Source organism: Aquarana catesbeiana, linkage group LG06 (assembly GCF_042186555.1).
Source record: "Aquarana catesbeiana isolate 2022-GZ linkage group LG06, ASM4218655v1, whole genome shotgun sequence".
NCBI lineage: Eukaryota > Metazoa > Chordata > Amphibia > Anura > Ranidae > Aquarana > Aquarana catesbeiana.
In genome coordinates this window covers 211,993,141-212,008,234 of record NC_133329.1, presented here as the reverse complement: position 1 = coordinate 212,008,234, position 15,094 = coordinate 211,993,141, and the positions used below count along the sequence as shown (strand labels likewise).

Genomic DNA, 15,094 nt, shown 5'->3' with positions numbered 1-15,094 from the left:
AAGGTCAGTAAGGCCATTTCTATCGCCTTTAGTTCCCTGCAGTTTGAGGACCTCAGTGCTTCTCTTGTGGACCACAAGCCCTGAGCCCACCGACCGCTCATGTGAGCTCCCCAACCGCAGGAGCTGGCATCAGTTGTTAACCTTACCTGGGTTGGGAAGGACCCTAACAGGCCTTCTGAATATCTTGTCTGGTCCTTTCACCACCAGAGACTCCTTACTCTGGTGGGGATCTTCACTAGTGAATCCAGTGAATCTTACTGGTGATCCCAGGTTTTTAACAGAAAACTTTGCAGAGGTCTGAAATGGAGCTTTGCCCACTGAACTGCCGGTATGGAAGAGGTTAGGGTTCCCAACGCTGACATAATCTTCCTGATGGACAGAAGCTGACTGGACTGTAACAGTGACACCACTTCTACCAACTTTTTCTGTTTTTCTTCTGGAAGAAAAATTTTTTGCTCCAAAGAGTTGATACGGAAACCCAGGAATAACACTTCCTGTGAGGAAATCAGATTTGACTTTTGGAGGTTTAAGATCCACCCTATGGATTCTAGGTGAAAACGGGCTCTGACCAAGTTTTCCTAAAGACCTTCTCTGGTTTGAGCAAAAAACGGCAGGTCGTCCAGAAATTACTGAGATTCCTTCTAGGTGCAAAGGCGCCAATGCTTCAGCCATTATTTTCGTGAACACCCTTGGGGATGATGACAGACCGAATGGGAGTGCTCTGAATTGCAGATGTACCACCTTCTTCCCTTCTTTCAGTGCTAACCATAGATATTTCTGGGACCTGGTGACAATAGGAATGTGGAGGTAGGCATCTTGTAAATCTATTGATGCCATGTAGCACCCTTGATTCAGGAGGTTTTTTTACTTAGAAAATGGAATCAATCCAAAATCTTCTGTACTCTACTGATTTGTTCAGCATTTTGAGATTTAGGATGAGGCGGAACTTTCCTGAAGGTTTCTGAACAAGGAATACATGTGAGTAGAAACCCTGGAAGAACTCCCCTGTCGGGACCGGAACAATGACTCTCTGGGATTTCAGTTCCTGAATTAGGGACTTCATGGCAAAATCCTTAACCAGATCCCTCAGGACGTTTGTCACAGAGAATCTGTTTGGAGGTTCTTCCGTGAATTCTATCACGTATCCCTGGGAGAGCATATTCACAATAAACTGGTTTGAAGTATTGGCTCTCCACTGAGGAAGAAACTCCTGGAGGCTTTCTCCAACCTTGAGGGGGGAGTCATTGAGGTTTTCCGGAGGTCGTAGAAGGACTGAAGAGCACTCCACTCCTACCTTTGGGCTTCTGGGAAGACCATGGCTTCCTCTTGCTCTGCGTTTTTCTATCCTGCTGCCCTTTTTGAGGCCAAAAAAGACGCTTACGGGTCTGCACCTGTCTCTTCTTGACCGGAAATGACTTCTTTTTATCAGCCTATGGTCAAGAATGGACTCTAGCTCCGAACCGAAAAGCAAATCTCCTGCAAAGGGAATGCTACACAATCTGTTTTTAGATGCAGCATCCCCTGGCCAAGTTTTCAGCCACAAAGCCCTCCTAGCAGAGTTCGTTAAAGCTGCTGACCTGGATGACATGCAAATCGATTCTGCTGAAGCATCCGCAATGTATGATATTGCTGCAGACAAAGTTGTAAAGGAGTCCAGAATCTCCTGTTTTGGGGAATCCGCCGTAACATGGGCCTTCAGCTGGTTAACCCAATATTCTAAGTTCCTTGCAACACAAGTTGTTGCCATTGCCGGTTTTAGATTGTTCATCACTGATTGCCAGGTTCTTTTAAGAAGCAAGTCCATCCTTTTATCCATGGGCTCCTTCAGAGTGCCCATATCCTCAAAGGCGAGGTCCGTAGACTTCCAGACCTGGGAAAAGGCAGAATCCAATTTTAGAACTTTGTTCCAGATAGAGTCAGGATTTTCCTCAAATGGAAATCTTCTCCTGTGAGCCCAGGAAAAGAATGGCTTCTTCTCAGGTTCTCAGTCACTCTTTTTTAATCATATCTGTTATTATTGAATGTACTAGAAAAGAACGACCTTTTGAATCTCCTAGACCAGCGTACATGCGGTCATGCAGTGAGAGCTCCTTCTTTTCCTCTTCTATCCCCAAAGTATCATGGATTACTTTCAGGAGTCCTCCAACCTCTTCTAGCGGCATCCGTTTCATTTTCCTCCTCCTCAGAATCTGTTTCATCTGGAGCAAGGGAAGCAGATTCTGGGATATCGGACCCCCTATTAGTATTTGAAAGCCGCCTTGGGGTTCTGAAGATGGCTGCAGAACCCCGGGATCCCCTGAAGGACCTGGTTCCTCTCTTAGGTTCATCTTTAATGGTTGTAACTAAATTGCCACAAATGGATGGAGACTCCTCCCTGACTAGATTTGCAATGCAATCTGCACAAAGCGTTTTGGCCCAAACTTTGCTTAATTTCTCTTTGTAGACAGGGCACTTTCTCTTGACTGGTTGGGCAGAACTTTTGGCCTGGACAAACAGAAAAGAGACAAGAAACCATGCTTAAAAGGCTGTTACACAGCATAGATAAGACACCCAGGTGCACTAGGAAAGACAACATCTTACTTCCGTGTGCCCAGCAAGCCACCACCACCATCACCTAAGGTCCCAGTGGTAAACTTGAGGTCCTGGAGACTTCTCCCAGTCGCCAAGTAATGCAAGGTGGCTATGAGCCTTTGCTCTGGAGTGATGGCAAGCCTCATGCATGTGTCCTGCTTCTTAATATAGGGGGTCACCAATGCCAAGAGTTGGTGAAAGCAGGGGCCCCACATCCGGAGATAATTCCAAAAATCATCTAGATTATTCTCCTGAAGCTCCCACAGCAAAGGCATATGACATAATTGATCACGATTAAGCAACCAATTTTTGGTCCAAGAACTCCTCCTTCTCCTGTTCCTGGACTGGACTTGGGTCAAAGCAATAACTCCAAGGCCTATAATAGCACGCTCTCCATTCCGATTCCACAACATGGCTGGCTGACGAACAGCCATTCAGAAACGAACTGAAAAGTGTGAACAACACTCACCAAACTTCTATTAACACGAAATTAGCAGAAGGAGCCCAAAGGGTGGCGCATGACAATTGAACTTCCTCTTTAGCGGCTCATAGTACATCTACTACGTCACTACATTCGTGTTTGTTGGCCGACAATTGTGTACCGTTTGTATTCAAGACAAGTTCCCAGCACACGCCCTTTGGACAAAAGTCTGATGCTCTGTTGGCCAACAATCGGATCGGATCGTGTGTATGAGGCTTAACTCTGTCCAAGACCAGTGGACAGATCAGTGCCAGCAGACATTCCCCCAGCTGAAAAAGCGTTTAACCAATGCCCCTGTTCTAATTTATGCCAAACCCCCTAAACCATATGAACTACATGCTGATACTAGCAGAAACGGACTGGGCAGGGTACAGGGTTGCAGCTAAGAGAGGGTGGTCTACTGAAGGAGCCCCTCGGATAATCCTGAAGATGGCAGCTGTTTCTACTAGAAAAACACAGAGACAGTACTAACCTGCTTTACATGATGAGCATGGCCATTTGGGTCTGACAGGACTTTCAGGCTAGTCAATGACCACTTTTATTGGCCTTGTATGCAAACTGAAGTTGATAGCTACTGTCATTTCTGGCTGAGGTGCATTCAGAGGAAGACTCTACAACCAAAGTTGCCCCTATGGGGCATCTCCAAAGTCAAGGACCAATGTAATTGGTGTGCATTGACTTTCTGTGTCTGGAGCCTGGCTTGAGTGGGTAAGGAAAGGTCCTGGTAGTAACTGACCACTTTACCCAGTATGCTCAAGTGTTCCCAACTAAAGATCAACAAGCCTCAACCATAGCTAAAGTGCTTGTGGAAAAGTCCTTTGTGCACTATGGCCTCAGTGCATCCATTCCAACCAGAAAGGAGACTTTGAGAGTAAGCTCATTAAAAGACTGTTAGATCTACTTGGTATTCGGAAATCAAGAACAACCCCATACCACCCTCAAGGGGATCCCCAGCCAGAACAATTTAATTACACTGTTCTAGATATGCTTGGGACTCTTTCTGCTGAAAAGCAACAACGTTGGAGCAGACATATTGCAGCTATAGTGCAAGCCTATAATAATACTGAAAATTATGCCACGGGTTATTCACTGTTCGAGAGGGAGGCCCGACTACCTGTTGACCTTGCTTTTGGCACTTCCTTAGATCATACTTTAGGAACGTCTCACAAGACAGAACTTATAGAAAAGCACTGGGGGGCCTCAGATGCCAAGGGCCAATGGAAAAAAATTATTTCAGTCTCAAAGTAAGAGTACAGGACTTGCAACCTGGGGACAAAGTAATGCTTAGAGATCAGTGTGTTCCCAGGAAACTCAAACTAGACGATCGCTGGAAATCTCAACTTTAAATTTTCTGCAGACTGACGGCCTATCAGATCCGCCCAAAAGGGAAGACTGGTCCATTAATGATTTAGCACCATAATCAGCTCTTGCCAATAGCAAAAGCAGTTTGCTCCCACAAACGTATGCCAATTTCACACCTACTGCTTCCTGTAGACTCCGCCTACTATCTCTAACCACTAACTTTTTTTTTAAATCATATATATCACTTTCACCAGTGTCACTAATCACCACCACCCACTCAAAGTGTTCCCATTGCCACACCAGTTACCATGTCTCTGATCAGCGCCACACCAGTTACGGTGCCTGTGATTACCGCCACACCAGGTAGAGTGTTCCTGATCACCTCCACACCAGTTAAAGTGCCCCTGATCAATGCTACACCAGTTGCAGTGTCCGTGATCATCGCTACACTAGTTGCAGTGTCTGTGATCACCGCCACACCAATTACAGCGTCCATGATCACCACCACACCAGTCCCAATGTCCCCCATATCACTTCCACATCAGTTACAGTGTTCCTGACCATTGCCACACCAGTGCAGTGTTGCCTCTGTCTGCTGCCTGTACCAATCCTGGCCTGTTTATCAACCACAATGCTGCCTGCTGCCTAAATCGATCCTTTGCCTGCTTGCTGACCATGTTTCCGGCTGCACCTTTAGTGACCCATCTGCACATCCTATTGACTATGCTCCTGTGAGACACCAATCCCAGCCATCCCCTGTAGACAACTGCACTCCTGGAACCACAGGAAATTTTCTGTTCTTCCTTTCTTAGGCCTCCTGTACTTCCTGACCATCGAATATTTCATTCCTGGGGGCAGCCATGTACCAGTAGGCTAGGCTTGAAAGAACTGGGACTACTATAGGTGACGCTACACTAAGCTATATTTCCTGATCACTCATACAGAGGCGACCATTACAGTACATTTATTTTGACACAATTGGTAGATTTGTGTGATACACAAGATACAATGTCTGGTACATAAGTAGCATCTGAGGGGATGGGGACTGAATAATAACTTGGACCCCATACATAATCTGCTACAGTTCACGGTCTCTGAAATGTCATTTCTGTCCCACCTAGAGATGAGATTTCCCATTTTACCCTCCGAATGTCCTACAGTATCCCTATTAAAAAAGCTCTGGACACATGTTATAATTAACTTTCAGGCAAATGGTTAGTTTTTACAAGGTACACCCCTATGGCATAACCCCAATTATACATAAGTAGCAAAGTTGCAAGGATTTCAATTGTGGAGAGACCAGGGTATCTGGTTTATAGCACAGTTGCATTCTCAGAATGTATTAAAGTATTTTTTTTGCCTAGAAGAGGAATTCACACTCTCTAGACCTCAGTTTTTTAGAAATGTACAGTTGCGCTCCAGACTCAACCTCTCTAAGCTACTATAGCTCTAACAAACCATTGGTTAATTCATGATATTATGTTAGAACTCTTCTGTCATGCCCCTCACTCAAGACATTGTGGGTCTACCATGCAGGAGCAACTGGGAACTGTATCTGAGAGAAATTGGGGGTGAGTAATGGAAGATGTGCTTAGCAACTATATCTCTTTTATCAGTATCGCTTTCCCCAAAGCTCGTCTAACTCTTCCTTTTACATCATGCATTTAAGACACCAGCTCAGCTCATAAATGGGGGAGAAGGGACTCTCCCCTATGCCCCAAGTGTACTACAGATGTAGGAGACTTAATAACATATGTTTTGGCAATGTCTGAAACTATTTAGATACTGGAAAGATATCCCTGATACTATATCCTCTGTGTTTCTGATTACTTTTCCACTAGACCCTGTCACCTGTCTTTTGGGCTCCATAGGAATTGATGACTCCCCAGATTTATATAGCAGTGACCAGGCTCCGGTACCTGGCTTGTGAACAAATAGCTTGGTTTTGGATGTCACCGCATACCCCACTATAAAAAATTGGATTGAACATGTAAACTCTACTTTGATAGGAGAAAAAAATGAGAAATAAACATTGGAATGCTCCTAAGAATTTTTTTTACCATTTTGGAAAACTGTCTGGATATTCCAGGCTTGACCCCTCTGCAATTGGTTCTCCATAGGCTCCTACAGGTATAATTTTTTATAACATATTATGGGTATGGATATAGAGGCTCAGACCCACAGTAGATGTTCATACGGATGAGTATTGCCTATTTTTTACTATGTGGGAGACCCCTTAGATGGGAACAGCCCTCTGTATACCTAGTCCTTAGTTACTTCATTCCACTTGCCATGATATGTTATGGTATTAAATCTACAGTTCTTATAACTTTTTTTATCATGTTTAAGGGCCAGATCACACCACATGCAATCAAGTGCATTTTGTTCTAAATCAAAAATGCATGGAAAGTTGGTTATGTGGTTTTTAATCACCTAGATCACACCAGTGCCTGCAGTTCCAGTGCAAAAAAAGTAGAACATACTGCACGTTTCCTGCATTGGACTGCACTGGAACGCTGTAAAACACATAAAAAATGCACTAGAACACACGTTAAGAAAAAAGAAAGGGAAAAATGCCTCAGGACTGCATCAAAAACACATCAAAAACACACATGCAGAAAAGCATTTAGAACGCATCCGGACTGCGTTCCTATGGTGTGAACTGGCCCTTAATGTAAACAAATATTTATTAAGAAACTAGACAATGTTATGACAACAGAAACATGGAACATGAGACATTTCCCCCTTAACACTCAGTTTACTTTAACTTTCTGGTGAGATAGTGATGTTATGCTGCACCATTCTCCTCTGGTCAGCAGGGGGAGAGTAAAAGCCAAGCAATCCCATAGACTTCTATGCAGAGCACTGAATACTGGGAGTTGTAGTTTGGAACAACAACCATAAAATGGGACCCATAGACTCTTTGGACTACAGATCCTAATAGACACTGTGCAGTAGGAGGAGTGGAGAGAGGCTTTTTTTTTTAAACTGCCCAGGAAAGTTCTGTCTCATAGCACCAGGTAGAGAGAGCACCTCTGTCCAAGTATTCACCTGCTAGCATGGATGTGACCCTGAGACTGAGGATACCCAGGGGCAATGCAGCACCGCCCACTCACCCTTTGCTTCCCACTGTTGATCACCAGATTTTTTCCGGGAAAGTGAGTGTCTACAGCTTCCCATTATTGACTCTGCTAGCAGAGACTGAGCCACTGAGAGCAGGACGCCAAGTGCATCCAACTCAGACTGCATATATACCAGCCCTATACTGCACCCATACCAAACCTATACTGCAGTTATACCAAATTGTCACTGCATTTGACTCACATCTACAATGAACCTGTACACCATGCCTTGACTGCATCTTTACTGCATGCTGGTTTACTAAAACTGTTAAGCACACCACCTCTTCCTAAAGGGCTCCAACAATAACTGGCAGAAGAACAATAGAAAAGACTGCCCCTCCAGCAAAACCATTCTGCAAGTCATTTTTGATCCTTTATCCTTTTTTTTTTCTTTTTTTCATTTTTATGGTCAGTGCACATCCAGTCGGTCTAGGCCTAGCATAGTCACCATTAGGGCACTTTGGCAGTGCCTTAATGGTCTGCTGTATTCAGTAAATCAAGCTTTATTACTACCCACTGTTGCACTTTAGGTGACCTTGCCACTGTTTATGCTGATCTGGACATCAAGGGGGAGTAGTGCACATGGAATCTGGTGAAGCTGCTCATATTAGGAATTCAGCTTCTAACTTCAGCTTGTTTAATTAAAATTTGAAACTAAAACGTAGGAGCTGACTGGTTACTAAGCACAACTGCACCAGATTCTGTGTGCACCAGTTTTAGTAAATCTCCCCAACTTGTCATCTTATGCCTAGTCCTTATTACTAATCCCTCTGTATGCTAAATTGTGTTATTGCCTTTGTTATTCCATTTTCATACTTACCTCTTTACCCACTATATCTTGTGACAATATATTAAGTTTGCCTTTACTAACTGGTTCAGTGCCTGTTTTCTTGGACATGGTAGTATTACTTGTTACCAGAAATTACTTTCAGTGATTTTCTGTGGCATTACATGCTTTGTACACTCAACCTAGTGTGTCAGAGAGGCTGAAGTTCTTATGGAGGCTGAAGCAAAAAATGGAGGATCCATCTTAACCAGCGGCTCCTATGAGGGTAGCGATACATAACTATACCCAATAATGTCACTTTCACACAGTTACATAATGAGCATCACCAATGTTCCAGAGACATGAACATTTCACTTTGTCAATTATGCAATTAATTATATAATTATTTTGCTTGAAGACTGAGTCAAAGCAGGCAAATCATCTGTACTAGGCCAGTAAAACAAAAAAATATATAAATATGAAAAATTAAAAAAAAAAAATTATATATATATATATATATATATATATATATATATATATAATTTTTTTTTTTTTTTTTCATATTTATATTTTTTTTTGTTTTACTGGCCTAGTACAGATGATTTGCCTGCTTTGACTCAGTCTTCAAGCAAAATAATTATATAATTAATTGCATAATATATATATACATATAATTGCAATGGTTTTATTGGAAAAAACACTTTTGTTTTTGTTCATCCTGTAATCCCATGTATAGAAAAAGATGTTTTTTTAATTAAACTCTGTAAATCAGCAATTGCTAGAATAGAAAACATAGCTTATAATTGGCTTTCTGTTTTCATTATACAAGGCTGGAATTCATCAGTCTATCCACCACCACTACCACCCTATAGTGAATCAGCATTTCAGACCCAGACAGGTGAGTTTGCTTTTTAACATTAGATTGTGTTTAATGAGTGTATATATATATATATAGAACTGTAGAACTGAAACATGTTACAAATTCTTTTGTTATTACATTTTAAACAGTGCTTATGCCGAATATCATTCTGAAAACTGAACTGAGAGATATCCCTGCCCAGACTGTGTGTCCATCCTGCAATCTGCCATGTGTCACAAAAACTGAATATACGTCAGGTTGCTTAACAACGCTTTTATGTTGCCTGCTTTTTTTCTTTGGGTAAGTTATACAGATATATTTGCAAGGTTTGACCTAAAATCAGCAGACTTCTTTTCTGATAAGTGTATGCAAAATGTTTCTAATCACACACATAGGTTGGACTTGTGCCTTTTTTTTCAACCTCACCTACTATGTAACTAAGTTTCAAGAGTTGAAAATGATTTGCCATCTGATAATTTAGGCCTCTAGATAAAGTCAATGAACCTTCATACAGATGAGTATATACATTTATAACTGAATACGTAGACAACATGGGTAATAATAGGGTGTTTCTCCCTTGACCAATCGACCAAGCTCAAGACCACAACAAAGCCATAGGGATATGCAAATAGCGGACCTCCAGCTGTTGCAAAACTACAAGTCCCATCATGCCTCTGCCTCTGGGTGTCATGCTTGTGGCTGTCAGAGTCTCGCTATGCCTCATGGGACTTGTAGTTCTGCAACAGCTGGAGGTCCGCTAATTGCATATCCCTGCCATAGGCTGAAGCACCAGGTTGCACCAGAAACTGCTCAATGAAATCCAGGGCTTAAAGTACAGAAGCACTGGCAAGTGCTTCCTTCAATACCTGAGAAGCCTTCTAACACTCTAGAGTCCAGGAAACTGGCTTAGAAAGTTTGTTCTTGGTTAGGTCAGGGGTTTGGTAAAGGCACTATAGATGTGTACACATTTTCTATAGTAACAAGCTGTCCCCAGTATGTGGAGTGGATCAGGCCATGGTGGTCTCAACCTTCCCTGTCTCAGGGTGCCTCCTCTTCCCAGTGCCCCAAGTAACCTCAAACTTACTTGAATTATGCGTTAGATTATGATTTGACCGTTTGTCCCGACCTGTGACTGGTGCGAGTTGTTGTTGGCAGGTAAGGCTGAACACAGCAATGTCATCCAGGTAGACCTGGCAACTTCAATCTCCATGTCTGCCTGCACCGCCAGAGAGAGGCAGTACACAGACTTTGCTGGGAGGATGTGGTCCTGTGTCTTCCTTGTGGACGGTAAGGTGCATCCACCCTTTTTTTGTGAAAGAGACACAGTGTGCTAGAAGCACTTCCACCAGCTGAGTTTCCCGCTTTGAAGAGATGTGTGGGTTGATAAATGTAGAAAGTGTAGGGCTAGAATTATATCGAGAAATTTGAGAATGCAACAAATAATATTAACATATACCATGTGAGAGAAATGACATTACAATTCAAACTATGCATATAAAGTCCACATGACAAATAGCCATGTAACCAGATCTTCAGTGCACTTCTTTCTTATGCAAATGCAATAAATAAGATTATAATATGTGACAAATAAAATTAAACTTTAACCTGTGCATATAAAGTCTACATAAGACATAAGGGTGGATTTTGGGTACACGTGACTCGGTTAAATTGATGATAGGCAACTCCTATCCTCATATTGATTAGTGGTTCCAAATTAATAATAACTACTGCAGTAGGGAACAGTCACAAAAGATACGCTCAGCATCTTTCCAAATTACTGTTCTGCTTTATTATGACGCAATTGAAGGTATCACATTAATATTACAATTGTACGTTTATGGTAACAAGGGGCGTTACATAGGCAGGCTTATTCTAATCAGGACTCGAAAGAATGTAAACATTTACTGAAAACATTATTAGTGCTGTGTGCACAGTGAGGGCAATGTGCAATACATACAAAATACAATACAATTATATACAGAACTTACAAATTTCCATTACAGTCTCCCCTCTTTTGATCAATATTTTGATCAGTAACCATATCTGCTATAACCTTTAACCTGGAACCTCCACACACTTAGGTGGAGGTAGTCCTGGCCAAAGAGGCAAAAAAAAACTCCACTGTGGAGAAAATAATAGCTGAGCAACTTTTTCATTACCAAATTACTTTTCATTGTGAAAAACAAATGATTGATAAGACATATTTACAGAGTACTGGCTGTACACTCCTGTGGCCAGAATGGCCTTCTAGCTGAATTGTTGGCATGCTGACTTATCAGCATATGTAAACACAGACAATTCTACATAAAATAGAAGACGTACAAAAGACAAATATGACTTCAACATGGCTAAACTACTTTTCAAATATATATATATATCCAGGGGCGGACTGACCAGTCGGTCCAATCGGACATGGACCGAGGGCCCGGCCGCTAAAGGGGGCCCGCCAGCGCCACCTGCTGGAGCCTTTAGGGCTGGTGATCATCTTTTCGGGCCCGCACGGGCCCCAGCGCTGCCTCGGAGGGTAAGGGGGAGGAGGGCAGGCGCCGCCGCATCACATAGAGCGGGGATCTCCCGCTTACCGATGTCATCCGATGTCCCGCCTCCTTTGATAAATATCTCACTGGTCCAATGCCGGGACGTGTGATGTCTAACAAAGGAGGCGGGACATCCGATGACAGTGGTCGCCAGGTGTCACAGCGGGAGTTACCCGCTCTGTGTGATCCGGCGGCTATTCCCCATGCACTGATCAGGCTGCATAGAGGGGGAGGGGGCACTCTGAGGCTGCATAGAGGGGGGAGGGGGCACTCTGAGGCTGCATGGAGGGGGCACTCTGAGGCTGCATAGAGGGGGGAGGGGGCACTCTAAGGCTGCATGGAGGGGGCACTCTGAAGCTGCATGGAGGGGGCACTCTGAGGCTGCATGGAGGGGGCACTCTGAGGCTGCATGGAGGGGGCACTCTGAGGCTGCATGGAGGGGGCACTCTGAGGCTGCATGGAGGGAGCACTCTGAGGCTGCATGGAGGGGGCACTCTGAGGCTGCATGGAGGGGGCACTCTGAGGCTGCATGGAGGGGGCACTCTGAGGCTGCATGGAGGGAGCACTCTGAGGCTGCATGGAGGGGGCACTCTGAGGCTGCATGGAGGGGGCACTCTGAGGCTGCATGGAGGGGGCACAGTGAGGCTGCATGGAGGGGGCACTCTGGTGAGGCTGCATGGAGGGGGCACTCTGGTGAGGCTGCATGGAGGGGGCACTCTGGTGAGGCTGCATGGAGGGGGCACTCTGGTGAGGCTGCATGGAGTAGGCACTCTAGGTGAGGCTGCATGGAGGGGGCACTCTAGGTGAGGCTGCATGGAGGGGGCACTCTGGTGAGGCTGCATGGAGGGGGCACTCTGGTGAGAAGGCACTCTGGTGAGGCTGCATGGAGGGAGTACTCTGGTGAGGCTGCATGGAGGGAGCACTCTGATGAGGCTGCATGGAGGGGGCACTCTGGTGAGACTGCATGGAGGGGGCACTCTGGTGAGGCTGCATGGAGGGGGCACTCTGGTGAGGCTGCATGGAGGGGGCACTCTGGTGAGGCTGCATGGAGGGGGCACTCTGGTAAAACTGTATTGAGGCTGCATTGAGGGGCACTGGTGAGGCTGCATTAAGGGGCACTGGTGAGGCTGCATTGATGGGCACTTTTCAGGCTGCATTAATGGGCACTGATCAGGCTGTATTCATGGGCACTGGTGAAGCTGCATTCATGGTGAGGCTGCACTGATTGGCACTGGTGAGGCTGCACTGATTGGTACTGGTGAGGCTGCATTGATGGGTACTGATGAGGGCTTTTTCTAACATAGACTCTCAAATGGGCACAGAGAGGACCCGCACACGCAGGCAACGTCATTATGTGTTGCGCCACGTGTCTCCGCGCACAGGGCCTGCTGCAAAACCTTCTAGATCTACCGTCCCGGATAGGGCAAAGGTCACCACTTCCCTCCAAGTACCTCCCTCACCTCGGCAAACAGTTCCCAAAATGGCGGAAGAGGGGAGGATACACCAGCCAGCCAGGGTGCCAGCCAGCCACCCACCCACAGCAGGGCCAGGGTGCCAGCCAACCACCCACGGTGACCCACCCACAGTGGGGCCAGGGTGCGTGCCACCCAACCACCCAAGGTGACCCACCCACAGCAAGGCCAGGGTACCAGCCACCCACCCACAGTGACCCACCCACACCATAGAGCCAGCCAGCCACCCACAGGAGCCAGCCACAGAGGATGCGGGAGCCAGCCAACCACAGAGGATGTGGGAACCAGCTAGTCACAGAGGATGCGGGAACCAGCCACAGCTACAGTACACATAGTTAAGGTAAGAAGAGCTCTACACAGTGCCAATTTTATTTCTACTTTGTGGGAGGTTGGGGCAGGGGTGAGAGTCATGGCACAAGGAGGGGGTCCTATGAGGACCAGAGTGAATGAAGGTGTTCACTGTACACTCTGTTAGAAAGAGGCCCCCCTCCAGTTCCCATTATACTCCTTTGTAGTCTCTAATAGGTCCTGGAGGGGGGTCTCTCTCTCTAACAGAGATTCTCTAATGGACACTGTTAGAGAGAGACCCCCCTCCAGGTCCCATAAAAAAAAAAAGGCAGAAGTTGTACTTTGTGCAAAATGTAGGGGCGAGGTCAGGGGCAGGCCATGGGCGGGGTTAGGGTGAGTCATGGGCGGGGCCTGACAGGGGGCCCTTGCTTTATTTGGTCCGGGGGCCCTGAGTGTTGTCAGTCCGCCCCTGTATATATCCCTTACAATTAAAGTAATTGAATCAAAAAGTACCCTAGACTGTGATCACAAGAGGGAAACAAATCAAACACAGAGATTTCTTTAATTTAGTCATTTTGCAGTGTCTGGTGTGGATCCAGGTGACTTTTCCTTCAAGTTTTGCAAAAACTGTACATGAAATAGATGCTGTATTGAGTCTCCAAACATTTCCTTATATATAAATGTCTCTTAACAATCCACAAGTCACCTGGCTTTAGTTTTAGATCCTTCCAAACTTTTAGGATCTGGAATTGTGGAGAAAACACATAAATGAGTTTGTCAAAAAACCTTAAAAGATCAGCAACTTTCTCTGTGAGATCCAAATGGAGGACTTCAGCTGCTGAGACAAAATATAAGCAAGTGAGTAACACACTCCCAAACAAAATCCCATAGGGAGAGAGTCCAACATCCCCCTTAAGGGCTTCATAAAATATAAGAAAACATTCAGGCAAAAGTTTTCTAGTTTCTTACTCTACTTTGTCTGCTACATTGTAGACAGTAAGGGGTGTAAAAATAAAACCTCAAAACTTCTATTAAGGACTCTCCTATAAAAAATGATTTCCTCTGTTACTCTCTGTACTTTCTGGCACTCTGTACTTACAAACTACTTCTGATAACACTTTTTACTGTGGCCTTTCAGTAGCATTTGCCACTGGACATCCAAAAAACATGTCCATACAGACAAAATGCATACTCGTAAGATCCTAACTTGGGCATCTGGATATATCTTTTTGTAATATCTGGAAGGGATGTTCAGCTTTTGGTAACACCTTTGGTAACAGGTAAAACAAGAACTGGTATGTTATTAAAACAACTGTGGAGAACCCTGGCTCTATCCTATGCTCATTTACTAAGGCAGCCATAACTTCTTGTAACTGATGACACGGTCCATGTGTCAAGCTGGGAAAAGAGTGGCTGGCAGACATAAATGATCACCTTTTCCAAAGTCCTGTTTCATAAGAAGTTGCCCCCTGCGGACCACTTGTTCTTCTCGTTCTGGGGTCCTTAAAGTTGAATTTTTAATCCCAGCTATACTGGGCCAGAACTAGGGTGGAATCTGTGAGTTGCACAGACCCATCAAGTGTCCGGGGCTGTAAATGCAGCATCCTTAGTCACCTGGTCTGCTTCCATGTGTGAAAGTTAATATGGCTACCTCAGCAAGAACCTGGAAGGCTGAAAACAGCCAATCAAATTAACT

At 44.8% G+C, this 15,094-nt stretch overlaps 1 protein-coding gene across 1 annotated transcript in view; it reads left to right on the top strand.

Moving 5' to 3' along the window:
* Window positions 1–15,094, top strand: part of LOC141147710 (uncharacterized) — a 92,566-nt gene that overhangs the window by 39,217 nt on the left and 38,255 nt on the right. Inside the window, exons 5-6 of the mRNA XM_073634904.1 lie at window positions 9,072–9,140; window positions 9,251–9,401. Of these exons, the coding sequence (XP_073491005.1) occupies window positions 9,072–9,140; window positions 9,251–9,401 (220 nt within the window). The remainder of the gene's footprint in view (window positions 1–9,071; window positions 9,141–9,250; window positions 9,402–15,094) is intronic.